Here is a 15,401-nt window from a genome sequence, read left to right as displayed (position 1 = left end):
ATTTTTTAAAAAACATATCCTCAGTGAGGATTTAAAAAATGAAATAATTCTTTAAAAAAAATAATAATAATAAGCTCTCGGGGTGGCAGGCACTGTTCTCAGAAAGTGACTGATTTGGCTCCTTAATCCTCATGACCGCCCCGAGGTAGAAAGGAGATGAACTTTGGTCCCCAAACACTTTTTCCTCCGTTTCACCCCCTGTGTCCATGGGCCTCGGACCCACAGCGGGTAGGATGTCTGACTCCCCAGCCCTAAAGGCTGGCCGTGTATACAAACACCAAAACCTGAGGTCATAAACATCCCATGATGGCCACAGACCCAGATCACCACCCACAGACCCAACCACCACCCAAAGACCCAGACCACCACCCACAGACCCAGACCACCATCCACAGACCCAACCACCACCCACAGACCCAACCACCACCCAAAGACCCAGATCATCACCCACAGACCCAACCACCACCCAAAGACCCAGACCACCACCCAAAGACCCAACCACCATCCACAGACCCAACCACCACCCACAGACCCAGATCACCACCCATAGACCCAGACTATCACCCACAGACCCAGATCACCACCCACAGACCCAGACCACCACCCACAGACCCAGACCACCACCCACAGACCCAACCACCACCCACAGACCCAACCACCACCCACAGACCCAGATCACCACCCACAGACCCAGATCACCACCCACAGACCCAACCACCACCCACAGACCCAGATCACCACCCACAGACCCAGATCACCACCCACAGACCCAGATCACCACCCACAGACCCAGATCACCACCCACAGACCCAGATCACCACCCACAGACCCAGATCACCACCCACAGACCCAACCACCACCCACAGACCCAGATCACCACCCACAGACCCAGATCACCACCCACAGACCCAGATCACCACCCACAGACCCAGATCACCACCCACAGACCCAGATCACCACCCACAGACCCAGATCACCACCCACAGACCCAGACCACCACCCACAGACCCAGATCACCACCCACTGACCCAGATCACCACCCACGGGCCACCACTGAGCTCAACTTCTCGGGTTCAAGTACAGATTGTGGCCACCACTGAGCCACCACTGAGCTCAACTTCTCGGGTTCAAGTACAGAAGTGGACCTCAGCATCAGCAACCCCCAAACCAGGCGGTGGCCCGTGTTACCACGTCCGTTGTCGGAATCCCCGCAGATCCCAGGAGGCCCGCGTCTCTGCCCAGCAAGGTACCGTGTACCCAGAAGAGGGCGGATGCGACGCCCGTTTCCCCACGTGAACCTCTCCTGAGCAAAACAAGCTGAGCAGGCCGTGTGCTTGGAGAGGAGGAAACTAATCACCCGCCGCCCGCCGAGGAGGAGCCACGGAGTCCACGGGATGAACAGCTAGAAGAAACGCCATGGCGTCCCCGCTCTGCTCTCTCCCGCCTCCCTGATCTGTCACCAGCGGAGTTCAGGAACCCCCTTGCGCCCCCTCCTTGGGTGGCAATGACTAACACGAGACGAAAAACCGCCGTTCTCCGGCATCGTCCCAACAGGTTGAGATTCTGCTTCCAGCGATTGTCAACAGTTTGGCTCAAATAAACCCACTGACATTCTTTACGGGTTTAAAAAACAAACAAACCCACTATGGGTGACAAATTCAGCAAAGACTTAAAACGTAAACTTTCATTTTGGTCTCGTCCTGGGTCCCCGAGACGGCGCTTCTCAGACTGCGCGGCCTCCCGTCCTCGCCGCCGTACGCCAGCACCACGGCATGTTTGGTTTTCTTATTTTTAGCCACATTTTTCTTCTTAATCATTTCCTCCCATTATAACCCGTGACTGGGAAAACAATGTCTGTATTCAGTTTAAAATAATAGGGAAGAGGCGACCGCTCTTCAAATGCGCGACTGACTCTACTGCTGTTCTCAGCGCTCGCGGAAATGGAGAGGGTCCTCACGGCCAGCAGGCACCTGCGAGCTCCACCGGGAGTCCGAGCGCGAATCAGAAACGCGACTGGACGTGCAAAGCAGCCGCACGGTACCAAACTGCATAGTACCAGCCTGCATAGTACCAGCCGCACGGTACCAGCCGCACGGTACCAGCCGCACGGTACCAGCCTGCATAGTACCAGCCCGCACGGTACCAGCCGCACGGTACCAGCCACACGGTACCAGCCTGCATAGTACCAGCCCGCACGGTACCAGCCGCACGGTACCAGCCTGCATAGTACCAGCCCGCACGGTACCAGCCGCACGATACCAGCCTGCATAGTACCAGCCCGCACGGTACCAGCCGCACGGTACCAGCCGCACGGTACCAGCCGCACGGTACCAGCCTGCATAGTACCAGCCCGCACGGTACCAGCCGCACGGTACCAGCCGCACGGTACCAGCCGCACGGTACCAGCCTGCATAGTACCAGCCCGCACGGTACCAGCCGCACGATACCAGCCTGCATAGTACCAGCCCGCACGGTACCAGCCGCACGGTACCAGCCTGCATAGTACCAGCCACACGGTACCAGCCCGCACGGTACCAGCCCGCACGGTACCAGCCCGCACGGTACCAGCCCGCATAGTACCAGCCCGCACGGTACCAGCCCGCACGGTACCAGCCGCACGGTACCAGCCGCACGGTACCAGCCTGCACGGTACCAGCCTGCATAGTACCAGCCGCACGGTACCAGCCTGCTTACCCGGCTGCACTGAACGGCCGTCAATGGAAGCAGGACAAGAATGAGTGGCCCGGTTGCCAACAGCCTTGAACACGTATGCGGGGAGGCGCGTCGCTCTCCCTGTGCTCCAAGGCTCACGTCTGTTCTGAATCGCAGCGCCCGGGGCCTGCGAAATGGGTCCCGGGGTCGAAGAAATGGTGACGGAGGAAGACGACCTTGGGTGGAGGGCGCACAAGGCAACGTACAGATGACGTGGCACAGAAATGTAGACTTGAAACCTGTACATCTTGTTAGCCAAGCCATCCCAATAAACTTAACTGTAAAACAAGAAAAAGCAGGAGGAAATCCATGAGCCTGTGGATAATACCTCTAGTGTGAACCCTGGGTGACTTCACCTGCTTGGACTGACTCTTTCTGACATCTCCAGCACCTTCCAAATGCACGGCTTTCCCCAACACTTGGCATTGTGTTCAGGACTGACTCCAAACCTGAGGCCTGGCGGCAGGACAGCCGTCACAGGAGAAAGGTTTTCTTGATGTAAACAGAGAAATAACGGGGAAGAACGGGGAAGGAGAAAAGTCAAAAGACTCTCTGGCCCGGCTGGCGTGGCTCAGGGGTTGAGCATCAACCCATGAACCAGGAGGGCACAGGCCCGGGTTGCGGGCTCAATCCCCAGTGAGGGGCGTGCAGGAGGCAGCCAATCCATGATTCTCTCTCATCACTGATGTTTCTATCCCTCTCTCTGAAAAGTCATTAAAAACATTAAAAAATAATTAAAGAGACTGAGCTACACAGGAGGAAGGCCTCCAAGCTGGCCCGGGGGGAACCCGGCGGGGTGGGGGCAGGGAGACCGAGGGGGGCTGGCCTCCCATGGATCAGGACCACTCGCAGAGGCCTAGCATCTCCCAGGACGGCGGGGGGGGCGGGGGGGGGTAGACCAGACAACCCACGTATTCATTTAGTAACTGGAGCATGTTCCCCAGGGACCCAAAAGAAGGCAGCGTGTTCCTTTTCAAGCTGAAGGAGTCTGTAGGTGAGATGTTATCCGCACGCCTCAGACAGAGGCCAGAGAGCATGGGAACCGAATCTCCCACCTGGGCCCGCGCAGGCACGGAGGCTCCTGGTCTCTGAGGCGACTCACGAATAGGAAACCAACAATGAAGCCCCAACAAGGAACTGGCTGTTCCCTCCGCGTGTTTACAGAGCCGTTGCCTGGCGAGGGCGGGGCACCGGGAGCGGTGGGAGCCGGTCGGGTGTCCGCAGGGCGGGGCTGGAGCCTGGAGCCCTCGCCCAAAGTGCTTGGCTACGTGACAGAACTGTCCTTCGAGAACACTGCAGAATTAATCATTCTTCAGAGTTAGCACACTTTTAGCCCGGCCCAGCGTGGCTCAGCGGTGGAGCATCGACCTATGAACCAGGAGGTCAGGGTTCCATTCCCGGTCAGGGCACAGGCCTGGGTTGGGGGCTCCATCCCCAGGGTGGGGTGTGCAGGAGGCAGCCGATCCATGATTCTCTCATCACTGATGTTTCTGTCTCTCTCTCCCTCTCCCTTCCTCTCTGACATCAGGAAAAACACATACATTTTAGACTGCTTATTCCACTATTATAATGATGGTTTTCTCATGTAGATGTAGGTTTTAATTTTTTTAATATATTTTTTTATTATACACTGGCCGGGCTATACACTTTAGAAAGCAGCAACCATGCTCCCTGAATACTTTCGTCCACTAATGTCAACACCGTAGGCCTGAAACACGTGAAGGCGACGTCAGCCTGCGGAGAAGTGACGGAAACCCAACCAGCAGAGGCGTTGCCCACAGACCCGATAAAGGCACAACGGACGGAAGTCCACCCACCTTCCCCGAGGCTGCTGGGAACTCCCGCCCCTTCCAATCACGGCTGCAGGAGACCTCGCCGCTGCCAGAAACCCCCCTCAACTCAGTGCGTCCGTGAAACAAATGCACACAAGCTCTTCCATGGAGAAAGTCAGTGATTTCTCAAGGCTGCTAATAAGATTCACAAAAAGGCGTGAGCAAGCTGCTGGAAGCTTATACAGTGGGCCAGTACTGAATACAGTGCACATCAATGATGAGAGAGAATCATAGATCAGCTGCCTCCTGCATGCCCCCCACTGGGGATGGAGCCCACAACCCGGGCCTGTGCCCTGACCGGGAATCGAACCCTGACCTCCTGGTTCCTAGGTCGATGCCCAACCCCTGAGCCACGTGGGCCGGGCGCTGAGAGCTTATGTACAGCACAGACGAGGCTTGTTATCAGGACCCAAAAGGAGAACAGAAACCAAAAATTCCTGGAAAGATGCGTTTATTCCGTTAAACGTGAGGAGCGACCCTTCGGCGGACGAAAAGCATTCTCCTCGCCCCCAGCTGAACGGAATCAAAGACAGCGCCCCCTCCCCCAGCTGCAGACTCACAGAGCTCCCCCGGCACCGGCTGTGTGGTTTTAGGGGGCCTGACCCCTACAGCCACCAAAAACACCGCCAGGGCGCGCGCCCGTCTCGCCCACTCGCACGCGATGATCACAAACGCATTCTGGCCCGTCACGCTGTGACAGGAAGGAACTGGGGACCGGAAGCTGCCCGGGCCCTGCGCCTCTCCTCCCTGCCCAGGAGCAGGCCACAGAGCACGCGCTGGCATCCGCGGGGCGGCATCGCCCACACAGAGGGGTGTGTGGGTTTCCTGCTGGGCACCCCGTCCTCCATTTCATCTCCTTCTTCATCCTCACGACGGCCCCGATGTCAAACCTAAGAAGGCCCTCCCCCACGCAGAGGGGAGGGAACAGAAACACAGGTGCATCTGGGAGGGACTCGCATGCGTGATCCGGCAGGAAACCACAGCCCGGCCTGGCCCGGGAGGTGCCCGGCTGCCAGGCGACGGCACACTCAGAGCAAGCGCTGGTGGCCCGGCCGGCGTGGCTCAGGGGCCGAGCGTTGACCTATGAACCAGGAGGTCACGGTTCAATTCCGGTCAGGGCATATGCCCAGGTTGTGGGTTCGACCCCCGGTGGGGGGCATGCAAGAGGCAGCCGACCAATCTCTCATTATTGATGGTTTCTCTCTCTCTCCCTCTCTGAAATCAATAAAAACATTTTTTTTTTAAATAAAAGAAAGATCCGGTGGCTGCACCACACTGTGAATGTGCCTAATTCCACGGGCCGTACGCTTAACACGGGTCGGAAATCATCGCAAGAAAAAAAGCACGTACCTATGGATGATGACGCGTGTTAACTAGGCTTTACCTCCAATTGGATCGTTTCCAGAGTTTTCCTCTGACGTGACCGTCCTTCCTTCTTTCTGCGATGCGCCAGGCACAGTTCTCAGCTCGCTGCTCAGTGTCCAGACACTGAAATAGCCCCCTCGTTCCGCAGCCCGGCAGCACCCACCCCTCCCACACCGGCCGCACCGCATCTCTCTCCTGGGACGCCCCCACCCCGGACGGCCCCACGGCTCAGCACGGCAGGACGGCTCCGTGGCGGCCAGCGGCCAGTCGGGGAAGGCCCTGACCCCGGTTGAATGTTTCACCGCCTCCCAGACACAGCAATGCCTGAAACCAACAAGGCCCCGGCCTTCTGGTCCGGGAAAGAGATAATCAACAAGCGAACGCATACACGACTCAGACAGTCCCGGACGCGGCAACGGAGAAAACGGAAAACGGAACAGCCACGGGCAGCGGGCGGCGGGCGGCGGGAGCAGGGACACCGGGGAGGAGGCTCTCGGGGAGGGACCGTCAGAAGGAACCGGGGGCGCCGAGGGCTGGGGTGAGGCACTGCGGGGGGAACAGAGCCGGCGAGGCCTCTGCTGGGAGCGCGCTCGGGGTTCCATGGGTGAGGCCACAGGGCCGGGAGCATCTGTCTTTTTAGAAGATCTTAACATTTTGTTGAGGGAGAGGGTGACATGGATGTGAGAGTGAAGCATCGGTCAGCTGCCTCCCGCCAGGGATGGAGCCTGGCATGGGTCCTGGCTGGGAATCAAACCAACAACCTTTCCGTGCACCGGACGACGCCCAACCAGCGGAGCCACGCCGGCCAGGGCTGGGGGAGGGTCGTGAGCGAGGAGATCAGAGGCAGACAGGCCGGGCCAGGGGGTATCTTCACGGCACCGGTGAAGAGGTCGGACTTCATGCCAAGAACCGAGCATCCTAGACGGAGCTGACACGGGGCAGTGGCACGATTTCCTTTGTGCTTGTGGAGGGTCCCTCTGACCCCGGACAAAGGAGGGGGTGTAAGAGGGTGTGGCGCCGGGCTGGCGTCCAGGTGAGCGGCGGCAGGGGCCGGCTCGCGGACGGCAATCACCACGTGGCAGCGATACGTTTGGAGACAGAGCTGCCTAAACGACTGACGAGCGAGGCGAGGAAGGAGAGACGTCACCAGGACAAGCCTCCTCTGACTCGGCACGTTGCTGACGGGAGTCCACTTATTTACTGCCCTGGCCGGTGTGGCTCAGTGGATAGAGCGTCGGCCCACAGACAGGAGGGTCCCGGGTTCGATTCCGGTCAAGGGCACATGCCTCCATTGCAGGCTCCATCCCTGGCCCTGGTCGGGGAGCGTGAGGGAGGCTACCCATCGACGTGTCTCTCTCACTTCGATGTTTTTCTCTCTCTCGGTCTCTCCCCTCCTTCCATTCTCGCTATAAATCAGCGGGAAGATATCCCGGGGGGAGGGTTAACGACAACAGAAGGCCAGGCCTGGGCGGGTAGGAGGTTTGTGGCGAGAAGGAAGAACACATGGCGATGGTCAGTGTCGGGGAGCAGTAACCAGCCCCCAGAAGGGAGCAGGGAGGATGCCTGCAAACGCGGCTCCCGGGCGCCCCCGGGCGCTCCCGCCCGCAGCCTGCTGTCGGGGCTGCTCTTAAAGTAAAAGCCACAGCCCGGCCGGCGCTGCACACCATCCCGGTCTCCTCGGAATCGGGAGGAAACTCAGAGGCCATCGTATCCCCCCTCTCGTTTTACAGATAAGGAAACCGAACGAAGCCGGGCGACGGCGCGGCTCTCCCCGCCTCTCAGAGCCACACGAGCGAGGAGGCGCTTTCCTGGTTCATGCTCAGGCTGTGCCCACAGAGCGAGGGACGGAGGCACCACGAGGGACGCCCGAGGCCTCCGGGCTGCGTCCGCCCATCACCTGGTCCCCGTGCTCGGCCTGCACCTGCCCCGGCTGACAGCCCCCTCCTCCCCACCCCGCACACGGCGGCGCGTACCCCGCGGCTGAGGTCCCCGGGGCAGTGGGATGTCTGGGAGCCCAGCCTCCCTCGTCAAGGTCTTCAGGAGGCGCTGGGCCCTCCCCAAGGACGACGGGCAGGGCCGCCTCTGTCCCTGCCTGCCCCCCAGCCTCTTCCCACCTGGCTATCCCTCGTCCCCAAAAAGCTCTTCGAGGTCGCAGATGTGGTTGAAGTCCCGAGGGCTTGTCCTCTGAGATTTTGCCCCAGCCCAGCACGTTACAGAAAATTCTAGAAACGGTCACATCCAAACACTCGGTAGCACGCATGTTCTCGTGGAACGCACTTGACCTTTCAGTGCTCACAGAGGGTGAAACGTCACATCCAAGTGATCTTTGAGAAGTTTCATCCAGTTATCGGGAAAGTTGTAACACAGGCAGGGTTTCTGATGGGTTTGCCTACTTCCGTGGTCGGCAAACCATGGCTCGCGAGCCACATGCGGCTCTTTGGCCCCTTGAGTGTGGCTCTTCCACAAAATACCACGGCCTGGGCGAGTCTATTTTGAAGAAGTGGCGTTAGAAGAAGTTTAAGTTTAAAAAATTTGGCTCTCAAAAGAAATTTCAATCGTTGTACTGTTGGTATTTGGCTCTGTTGACTAATGAGTTTGCCGACCACTGGCCCTACTTGATAGAGGAATAAATGGGCTGGTAAAAACAATTATCATCAGCCTTCCCGTTCACTCTAGAATTTCCTTCTATCCAAAAAAGGAACATTTCAACAGCCTTTTAATATATTTTTTTCTGTAAATATCCTCTCTGGGTATGCTTTTTGTTCTAACACCTGCACAGCCCTGGAATCCCAGCCACACACCGTGGTTCCGCGATTCTGCCATCGGCTACGAAAGTAAAACCCCAGAGGGAACAGCCCATCGGTACCAGGTCCACTCTCTCCATCCGATCAGCTCCCAAGCTGCCGAGAATCCCGACCGCCCGCCCCCCGCCCCTCCAGGCTGCGGACAGGGGACAGAGGGGACAGCGTCAGCACCCGTTACCGAGAGCAGCCGCCACCCAGTACTTACGGCGTAGGCACCTATCAAGAACGCTGCATTCGCTCTTTTTCGCTGGTCAAAGCAGGTGTAATGCACTATTTTCTTTCTTGACAAACTGTATGACTAGAGAGAGAGAGGGGAGAGAGAGTTAGGGTGGCCACAGCGACAGGGTGACAGATGCAAGACACACCCTCTCTCACCTCTCCGAGGCGGGCCCCTGGGGAACCGGCACACCTGGGGTTTCTACGGCGTCTGAACCTGAGTGTCGGGGCGGGGAGGGTTCCTAGCTCGGACTTTTTGCAGCTCCTCACGAAGGAAGAACTGGCATTGACCATGTATGTGTCTCTCCAGGAAAGCAGACGCATACATGGGACATAGCTGAGTGACTAATGAGCATCTTTATCAGCAGAAACCATTTCTGAAGATTTACTCTTGATCTTCCATGGAAAGCCCTTTTTCACGTCCCACACGCCCCCACACGCCCGGAAGAGCGGTCTCTGCCGTGCACATTATACAGCTGGCTTTGACACGTGCCCGCCAGTCCATTTCCCTCTTTAACATGTGTAAATGCCCACGTTAACGAGAGCACCGCACTAATGTTTTCTTTCTAACGTGTCCTATGCAAAGCCCCTCTTCATGATCTGGTAATACACTGAGTGGCCAGATGATGATGATCTCTGAATGCATAATAATCTGGCCACTCAGTGTATATCCTATATAATAAAAGGCTAATATGCAAATTGTCCCCTCGTCCAGGAGTTCGACCAGCAGGCAGGCCGGCCAACCGCCCATGTCCCCTCCCCCTGGCCAGGCTGGCCGGACCCCACCCATGCACGAATTCATGCACCGGGCCTCTAAAATATACATGTATACACTGAGTGCCCAGATTATTATGCGTTCAGAGATCATAATAATCTGGCCACTCAGTGTAAATGGTTAATAGAAAAAGATGAACCATCAACGGGATTATATCAGCAAACATCTTACTACAGCAGCTGTGTATATTGATTCACAGATTCAAACAGGTATTGAGCACTTGCTGTATGCCAGGCAATACGCTACATGCTCAAGCATTCAGCTAAACCCAAAATGAGCAACATGGTGTGTGTGTACATGCCAAACGGGAAAGACTGCAAATGAAAAGGCCTGTTCAAGCGAAATCAAAGTGTTAATCAGAACTCAAACGTAAAACATGGAGCTCAGGAAGAGCCTCTCAATTTCCTCATTTCCAACATGATAGTATCTTCTGTTGTTAATTCTCACTAGGGGATATTTTTTCCATTGTTTTTTTCATGAGTGGAAGGGGGAGGAAGGGAGAGAAAGAGAGAGACATCGGTGTGTGAGAGACACATCCACTGGTTGCCTCCTGTACACACCCCAACGAGGGGTGGGGGGGAGCGAACCCACAGCCCAGGTCCGTGCCCTTGACCGGGAATCAAACCCGAGACCCTTTAGTGCGAGGGCCAACGCTCTGACCACTGAGCAACACCAGCCGGGACCCAAAGTGACAGCATTTTGACAAACGGTTCTCACAACACAGACACGTCAGTCGCAATACTTACCCATAACCTCGCACTGACGGTAAAGCAGCTTGCGATGCCTCACACACTGACCACCACACAGAACATCTGCGCTCAGAGACCCCTCGGAGGGGTAACGGCGCTCAACGCTCCGCCCTCCGTCACCCCAAGCACGTCGAACCCGCGGCCCGTGTTCGCCTCTGAGTCTGACATGCTTGCTTTACCGTGCCGTGTCCTACCAGGAGGAGAAACTCGTCCAACTCGGAAGTCGTCTAAGAAGGCCTGCACCATCCTGGCTTTCACACGGGCCCCGGGAGCCCAGCCCAGAGCCCTCCCCGCCCGGCCGGGCGTGTCTGAGGAGCAAGCCCCACGTGTTCCGAACACGCCAGTCCTTCGCGGCTGGACTCCGAGAGGCAGTGTCCCCCTCGCAGCACCCCGGTCCGTTTCCAGGCCGGCTCCCCAAGTGCCCGGGAAATAAAAAGGGAGCAAGTGCATTTCATTCCGTGGAGTTCAGCGGGTTAGCGCCTGCGGGCATCTCACGGCTTCGAGGTCACCGCTGGCGGGCGGGCCTGGTCTCCTCGGCTTCTCAGTCTGAGTCTGTCCGCTGGACGTTTGCTTTTTGGTTTTATTATTTGTTCGTGTGTTTTTGCCACTTACTGTTCTCCATCACTAAGTCCTGTTTGACTCCCAGAAAGGGAGCCACGCTTCCTACGACCTAAGCATCTCCTAGGGCCTCGGCACCCCAGCCCCTAAAGACAGCCCCCGTCTAACCACGGGTCCGGCTGGCATAGGGCTCCGCGATCCCGCTCGCAGACGCCCGGGAGGACACCGTGGGGGCGCAGGCACCAGCGTCCGCCTGGGAGTCTGCATGGTCCGTGCAGAGCCCTTTCCCACGGAGAATTCGGGTTTCGTAACAAACTCCTGCGACCATTTAATCACGTGGTTACACTTATTGTACAAGCCCCCTCGCCCGAAGGCACACTCACACTTCCGTCCGCGTCCATCCCCCGCGGCCTTTTTCTTTGCTTGTTTTTGAACTTTTCTGCAGTCGCTTGGTTTTCACTGTTCTCTTATTCTAAAGCATACGGGACACAGGGGCCTTCTCAGACGGAAACCATGACGCTGGAAGGCAGAATTCTCAAAAAAAAAAAAACTTTCTTCTTAATGTATAACTACTAATTTTTTAACTAAATAGGATACAAGTTAAAATGGTAGGAACGTTAGGAGAATTTCCTAAACGTTAGAATCTTTCAGAAATGACTTCAGATTTTTTTTAAAAAATCCCTCACAAGCATCCACCTAGAAATGTTAACTACTTTAGAGCCGAGGTCACCAACCTTCCGGACCTCACGGACCGCCAGCGGCCTGCGGGCCACGTTGGCGACCGCTGCTTTCGACTCTCCTGTTGGGAGCCGCCTCCCGGGGGGGACGTAGGTGACTGTTTAACAGCCGTCCACCACACGTATTTACAAAATTCTTTTTCCTGTGATGAGAACTTTTCAGATGTTCTCTCCTAGCAACTCCCAAACATACAACACGGCATCGTTAACGACAGGCACCAGCGGGCCTCCCAGAAACTGGCCTGTTTAGTAAGAGTTTTCTATCTGATTCTTAGGAATGGTTTTAAAACTCCTGGCATTCACCTTGCTTGGACGTTTTTGGAATTCAAGTGTTTTTCTCAGTTAACCTCAAAAGCACACCTGCTCTGTGAAGCCAGGCCAGTATCTCCCGGGTCAGAACACAGCCAGACCCGTTCCTACTGGGGGAACGCAAACTCACGCACGGAGAACGGCAACGGGGAAATGGCGCGTGGGGTCTGATTTCCCGCCCAGCCCCGGCCGGGCCTCCCTCTCCTGGTCACCCTGCCCCAGCCTTGCACCAGCAACACCGTTCAGCGGAATACCATCTGGCACTTGAATGAAAAAGTCCAGGCATAATAAAACCTCTTCTACAGCAAAACCTCTTTTATAACAAAACATTTTGCCAACTGCAGGTTCAATCCCGGGCTGGGCACGTATGGGAGGCAACTGATCAGTGTTTCTCTCTCGCATCAATGTGTCTCTCAAACAAACAAATAAACTGCTGATGTTGAGCATAAATTCCATTTTTTTAAATAGCATCCATGCCCCCAGAACAGGTCTGTGGACTGCACGCAGCCAGGCTCCCCGTCAGCCGAGTCTGGGCGCGGGTCACGGTGGCTGAGGCAGCCGTGTTTGCTCCGTCAGCGAGAGCTGAGCCCAAGTTGTGTGTGAATCACAGGCCTGAGCAGCGGCAGCAGGGGAAGCCCAGGCGCCAGCCTGGACGCGCTCCGTCTGGTGACGATCAACACGGGGAAATGCTGGCCAGGGTGCTGCACACAGGCCAGCAAGGACCAGTGGGAGACTCATGGCAGGTACGGTCGTTGCTCAGCAAGGTAAAGAGCCCTGGCCGGTTCGGCTCAGCGGATAGAGCCTCGTTCTGCAAGCTGAAGGGTCCTGGGTTCGATTCTGATCAAGGCCACGTGCCCGGGTTGCGGGCTCCATCCCCAGGAGGAGGCGTGCAGGAGGCAGCCGATCCATGATTCTCTCTCATCACGGATGTTTCTCTCTCTCCTTCTCCCTTCCTCTCTGAAATCCATAAACATATATACTTTCTAAAAAGGTAAAGAAAGAGTAGATAAAAGGTGGGACTTCGTATTGCCTATCTATCAATTCACATCCTCAAACCTCCGGACATCCCCACACCCGCACTGCGTCCCTGAGCGAGAGGCAGAGCTTCGGCCCCCTCATGGGAACCGGGACAGGCGTGCGCGACGGCACACACACGCATACACACACACACACACACACACACACACACACACACACACACACGCTTAATGGCACTTGTAAACCAAAGTCCCCTGAGGGCGAGGACAGAACAGCGTAAATCAAGGTGGCGGCCTTGACCCCAGACAGGCACTTCCTGTCGCGGGAAGGAGAGCCTGCGACGGGCCGCGTCCCAGTGGGGTCGCTCCTGGTGGGAAACCAGCCCCGGCGACTCCATGACGGAGGGCGGGCCGGGCCACCTGCCGCCCGATCGCAAACGGCCCGGCCGTCCTCGGCCGCCGGTGACATGCACGCACCATGCTCAGGACAGGAGGTCACAGAGGTCACAGACCACGGAGCCGTTCAGAACCTAAAGGTGAGGCAGGCGATGAAGCTCGAAGCCAAAACGTGAGAACAAACGAGTTCACGGCCAGCGGAGAGCAGCCGGTGCCGTCCCTCCGGGAAGGCGTGTGCCGTGCGGAACGGCGGCGGCGGCCGGTCGCGCGGGGAGGACACCTGTTTCCTTACGTCGTGCCTCCGCCTGCTGAGCTGAGGGAGACTGCGGCACGGGCTGGTAACATGCTAATAAAATAAAGGCACAGCCCATGCACCCCACGCGAGCGCGCTCAGCCGGGGGCGGGTCAGTTAAGTGGGTGACAGCCCAGGGCCCCGGTGGCCAAGGCGCCCTTCTCTTCCAGGGCCGCAGCCATCAGCGTCGCCATAGCAACAGCGGTCACCTCACTGCAAAAGCCATCAGCTGTGCTAACGGGTCCCCCTGTGCGCAGCCAGCACCTGTGCGTGGTTACCTCCAACTTGCCCAGGAAAGGGACATTCTTGAACGTTCTCTTGGGCTGCACACAGAACAAAGCACGGTTTACGTCTTCGCTCGGCGCCAAGGCGACAGGGTGGGTGGTTTCGGCAGAAAGGAAAAGGCGTCCCGGGCGGCCCATGTCGTTCCAGACCCCCTCCGTTAGCGTCTGAGTCAGACATCAGAGACAAGCGGCTCCCGAACATCCTGGGAGCAGGACGATCCTACGGCCCACGGCACGGCACGTGGGGATGCTCTACAAAAGGGGTTCCCCTTGCCCGGCCCGCGTGGCTCCGTGATTGAGCGTCGGCCTATGAACCAGGAGGTCGTGGTTCGATTCCTGGTCAGGGCACATGCCCGCATTGCAGGCTCAATCCCCAGTAAGGGGGCGTGCAGGAGGCAGCCAATGGATTATTCTCTCTCATCATTGATGTCTCTCTCTCTCTCTCTTCCTCTCTGAAATCAATAAAAATACTTTTTTTAAGAGGGGGTTCCTCTTACTGGGGATTTCTGAGTGGCCATAAGGGTCCTAAGTCTTGCAAACTCCACGGGAGCTCCCTACCACGTGAATTCACGCTGCCTCGAACCCCTGACACCTCCATAATCCACAGGAACTGCCTCCAGAAGGTAGCTCCCTTCCCCCCGCCCCCAAGCCCAGGACCTGAAACAGAAGATAACCTCGTGAGGAAATCTCAACATGTCTTTGTGGTTGTACCGAGAGGGTGGTCTGATCGTGATAGCAAAAGGGCTTTTGTGTGCCAGCACCCGATCCGGGGACGGGGCGGCCCCAGCTAGGGTTACCGCGCTGATTCACTCCGCATCAGGGACACGGCTGGCCCACCATCTGCCGGGCACCTGTGCTTCAGCACAATCGTCCGTTTCACCGTGCCGCCCCCCTCGTGCCGCCCTGAGAGGGATCCGTGGGCTCTCTGTACGTTTGCCATTACATTTCTGTCAATATGCTTTCCGGCCTTTGAAAATAGTCCTCAGAAGGGCTGTAATTGGCCTGCTGGTTCATCAGACCAGGTTTTTGGGGTTTTTTTTTTTAATCACTGCCCTAGAATGTCCCCTATTCTCAGTAATACTCTTAGATTTCCCCTCCACCCCCGGCTAGGGTTTTCTTTTTCTCCGGGGAAAAGTGAAATCAATCGTTAAAACTGTACTGACTATATTAGAAGAAGCTGGTTGAGCCATATCATGTTTATGAAACTTGCAGATTATTGAATCGGTAACAAAGATTTTCTTAAATGACTACGTTTGAAGAAGGTATTCTGTTTTTTTTAAAATACCACTTCTGCCCGGCTGGTGTGGCTCAGGGGTGTAGCACTGACCTATGAACCCGGGGGGGGGGGGGGGGGGGCGGTTAAGGTTCGATTCCCAGTCGGGGCACATGCCCGGG

General features: G+C 56.8%; 1 protein-coding gene across 6 annotated transcripts in view; it reads right to left on the bottom strand.

The window, feature by feature from the left end:
- Positions 1–15,401, bottom strand: part of CDC14A (cell division cycle 14A) — an 86,313-nt gene that overhangs the window by 53,028 nt on the left and 17,884 nt on the right. For 5 of the 6 annotated variants that reach the window (XM_054711950.1, XM_054711946.1, XM_054711948.1 and 2 more), the window contains exon 4: positions 8,919–9,011. In XM_054711950.1, coding sequence (XP_054567925.1) covers positions 8,919–9,011 — 93 coding nt within the window. Of the gene's footprint in view, positions 1–8,918; positions 9,012–11,394; positions 11,413–15,401 lie in introns of those variants that run through there. The other variant, XM_054711951.1, reaches the window with a different exon arrangement.

This window comes from Eptesicus fuscus, chromosome 22 (assembly GCF_027574615.1).
Source record: "Eptesicus fuscus isolate TK198812 chromosome 22, DD_ASM_mEF_20220401, whole genome shotgun sequence".
Taxonomy (NCBI): domain Eukaryota; kingdom Metazoa; phylum Chordata; class Mammalia; order Chiroptera; family Vespertilionidae; genus Eptesicus; species Eptesicus fuscus.
Note: the sequence above shows the minus strand (reverse complement) of the source record. Positions and strands in the feature narration are given on the sequence as shown.